This window comes from Sinocyclocheilus grahami, unplaced genomic scaffold (genome assembly GCF_001515645.1).
Source record: "Sinocyclocheilus grahami isolate Dianchi unplaced genomic scaffold, SAMN03320097.WGS_v1.1 scaffold465.1, whole genome shotgun sequence".
Classification (NCBI taxonomy): Eukaryota; Metazoa; Chordata; class Actinopteri; order Cypriniformes; family Cyprinidae; genus Sinocyclocheilus; species Sinocyclocheilus grahami.
Genome location: NW_015505644.1, coordinates 166914 through 170475, shown reverse-complemented (window position 1 = coordinate 170475; position 3562 = coordinate 166914). Strand labels below are relative to the sequence as shown.

General features: G+C 37.8%; 1 protein-coding gene across 1 annotated transcript in view; it reads left to right on the top strand.

Annotated features, from left to right (window-relative positions):
• The first annotated feature begins 715 nt into the window (after positions 1-715).
• The window catches only part of prickle3 (prickle homolog 3), a 58840-nt gene continuing 55993 nt past the window's right edge, over positions 716-3562 (top strand). Inside the window, exon 1 of the mRNA XM_016235237.1 lies at positions 716-999. Coding sequence (XP_016090723.1) covers positions 958-999 — 42 coding nt within the window. The 5' untranslated portion in view covers positions 716-957. The remainder of the gene's footprint in view (positions 1000-3562) is intronic.

Sequence of the window (3562 nt, the reverse complement as noted above, 5' to 3'; positions counted from 1 at the left end):
AGACAGATAGATGATAGATAGACAGATAGATGATAGATAGACAGATAGATGATAGATAGACAGATAGATGATAGATAGACAGATAGATGATAGATAGATAGATAGACAGACAGATAGATAGACGATATATAGACAGATAGATGATATATAGATAGATAGATAGACGATATACAGATAGATAGACAGATAGATAGATGATATATAGACAGACAGACAGATAGACGATATATAGATAGATAGACAGACAGACAGACAGACAGACAGACAGACAGATAGATAGATAGTTAGACAGACAGACAGATAGATAGATAGATAGATAGATAAATAGATAGATAAATAGATAATTACAACCAATCAAATTCTCCTTTACAATTTGAATTTTGCAGATGACAGTCCATAACCCTTTATTATTTTGCAACTTCTTATTCTGCCTCATCTTTGTGAATGTTTTAGCTTTATTCTTTTAAATATAAAGAGAGAAACAAATGAAAAACACAGACAGACAGACAGACAGACAGATAGACAGACAGACAGACAGACAGACGAATACAACTGAATAACAAAAAGTAATCGCTACATACGTCTACACAATACACAATTGAAATGGTACACATAAATATTGCTAAGGGTGATTTTGTTCACAAACAGATTGTATCGGTTTATTTATTGTATGTATGTATGTATTTATGTGTGATGAGAGCATAAGGTGCAGTAGTGGTGAACAGGGGGTGCTCCTGCTCCTCTACAGTTAAACACTTGTCCTGTAGGTGTAGCCCATCTGGTTAGGCGCTCTTACGGGCGACTTCTCGCGGAGCTGTTTCCAGCACGGAGGTCCACAGGCCAGAAGCCAGACCGCGGAGCCGAGCGAGAAGAGGTTCGGCTGGACTGAAGTGAGCTTCGGCGGACACATGAGAGCACTCGCGTGAGTCCCGACACTCCAGCGCCGCAGACGCAGACATGTTCACGCGCGGGGCGAGGAAGCGACGCTCCAGTCGCTCGGTAAGTCGCTCTCATGTCGTGGCATCCCGCTTTTATCCCAATATGAAGGCATTTGATCCTTTACTAAAGTCTGTCCTCGGCTCTTTGAACGAACACAGCGTGGTTTGAAGTTTTAAAGCTCATGTTAAACCTATCATGTTGTGTTGATGATCGAAAGTTACTTTAGTGTCTCGCACTTATTTCACCTGAGGAGACTGTTTTCAGCTCTAGCTAAAGGCACGGAATAGACATATTAAAACTGGCACTCCTATATTTAATTTTACTCGTATCAGTAGTGCGTTTTGGGTGCAACACGTATACTTGGCAATCATTATTTACTCCTAACCATTAATGGGGCATTTTTCGTGGTCTTGATAATTATTGTATTGAGGAGGCGTGGCTTATGTGTGCCTACGTCACCCTTACCTGTACACATGACGCCATCGTTTATTGATAGCATTTCATATTAAATATATAAATGAGTATTAAAGATTATTATAATGTCGATTTGTTACACTGAATTCATTTTACAAAACAAAAGACAAAAAGAAATGATATGCATAGTTTATATCTAAAATAAAAAATAAGGTTTAATGCAAAATAATTACTTTTGGTTAAAGTACAAACCAAAAGGAATATGACCATTAAAAAAAATCAACATAAATAGCTTTTTTTTTCTTCTCAAAACGGTCACATTCTACAGTTTTAAGAATATTAAAAAAGTTTTCATTTATACTTTTAGTCCTGAAATGCACAGTACATCTGCATGCTTCATATTATGTTTCGCCTTGTATGTATTTTCCTTCCTGAAGGAAGCGCTTTCTATTGAGGAAATGTTCCTCAGATATCTGGAAAGGGAAGCCAGGGATGCAAGTGGACAAAAAGTAAACACAACTTAAACACCAGGACATGGTTATATTCACTAAAGATGTGAATTGGATTAGATTATTTTGAATGGATTAGAAAGCGGCTCTATGTAATGTGTTGATTCAGATGTTTACCAGATGGTCTTAATCTTGTAGTCATGAGTATACAAATGAAATGAATGGAGATAATTTGATATTGTCCTTTTAATTTTGACCAGGAGACACAGGCAAGTGTCTTGACATATGAGAACAGACAGGTGACCCTTTGACATTCAGATTTTGTATGTGCTATACTAACTATTATCCAGAAAGTCCTACTGTGCTACTGTAACTCAGCACGAGTAAACAATGATGGTGGGCCTTTTAAAAAGTGTTTTTGAGCTTCTGACCTCTCGTAACTGTTGTCATGGTCACAATCGAGAGGAGATTTCCCCTGAGGGTGTGGACAGGAAGACACCCCGAGGGCATCCTGTCTCACCGTCACAGACGGGACACAAAGGTGGCTCGGACACCAGTTTTCTACATAAAACCTTCGAGTCATAGTTGTTTATTCACATACACTGTGGCTGTGCATGTCATAAATTCGTCACAATCGAGAGGAGATTTCCCCTGAGGGTGTGGACAGGAAGACACCCCGAGGGCATCCTGTCTCACCGTCACAGACGGGACACAAAGGTGGCTCGGACACCAGTTTTCTACATAAAACCTTCGAGTCATAGTTGTTTATTCACATACACTGTGGCTGTGCATGTCATAAATTCATTTGTTTATGCTCTTTCACACAATCTTTACTATGCAGACATATCCACACATTAATCTGCTAAATAACCGATGAGAGATAACTCTGCTAATATGACCACTGCTTATCAAGTAAAATGAAAGTAGTTTTTGTACATTTTGTTGCCTTCCTTACTTGCTTTACTCTTTACATTTTTTACATTCTGTACTTCCTTTACTTGCATTTTTATTTACATTGCTTTCTGCACCTTTTTTGTAATTTAGGCCTACTTTACTTACTAGAGCCCGAACGATGTGTGTTTTTTGGGGCCGATACCGATATTTGGGAGTAAAAAAAGGCCGATATCGATATATCGGCCGATATTCTGTTTGTATATTATAGTACAGTACCAGTCAAAAGTTTGGACACTTTCCCATTCGTGTGTCCAAACATTTGACTGGTACTATATATAGAATACAGTATATACATAAACAGAATATATATATATATACATAAACAAATTTTTTGCAATGATCACTCAAATGTGGTGATCAAACACTTATAATGACGTGACAAAGATATGTAATGGAGGCAGGACATTTAACAATAAACTTCAAAATGAGTCTGACATCAGTGCATTGAACAGTAAAGTTGAAGTTTATTCAACTTTAATTCAATTAAATTCCATTCAACTTTATTCCGTTGAAGTTTATTTCACTTCGGAACATTCATTCACGGATTTACGCTACTGTCTTCACACACAGACAGAACTTACTAGAAAAGTGGGAATTGTGACATAATATACCTCTGTAAATAAATACAATATAAATTCACGTCTCGCGCACTTTAATGCCCTTTGAATGCAACGTGTACATTTCCTTGTAATCATGGTGGAATTTCATGTGAAGTCCACTTCGCGGGGCACTTACTGTCGAATAAGCCAAAGCTTGAATGCTGCCTGAACAAGTCCTTACTGAAGTGAAAGTGTTGACTGGTGTCA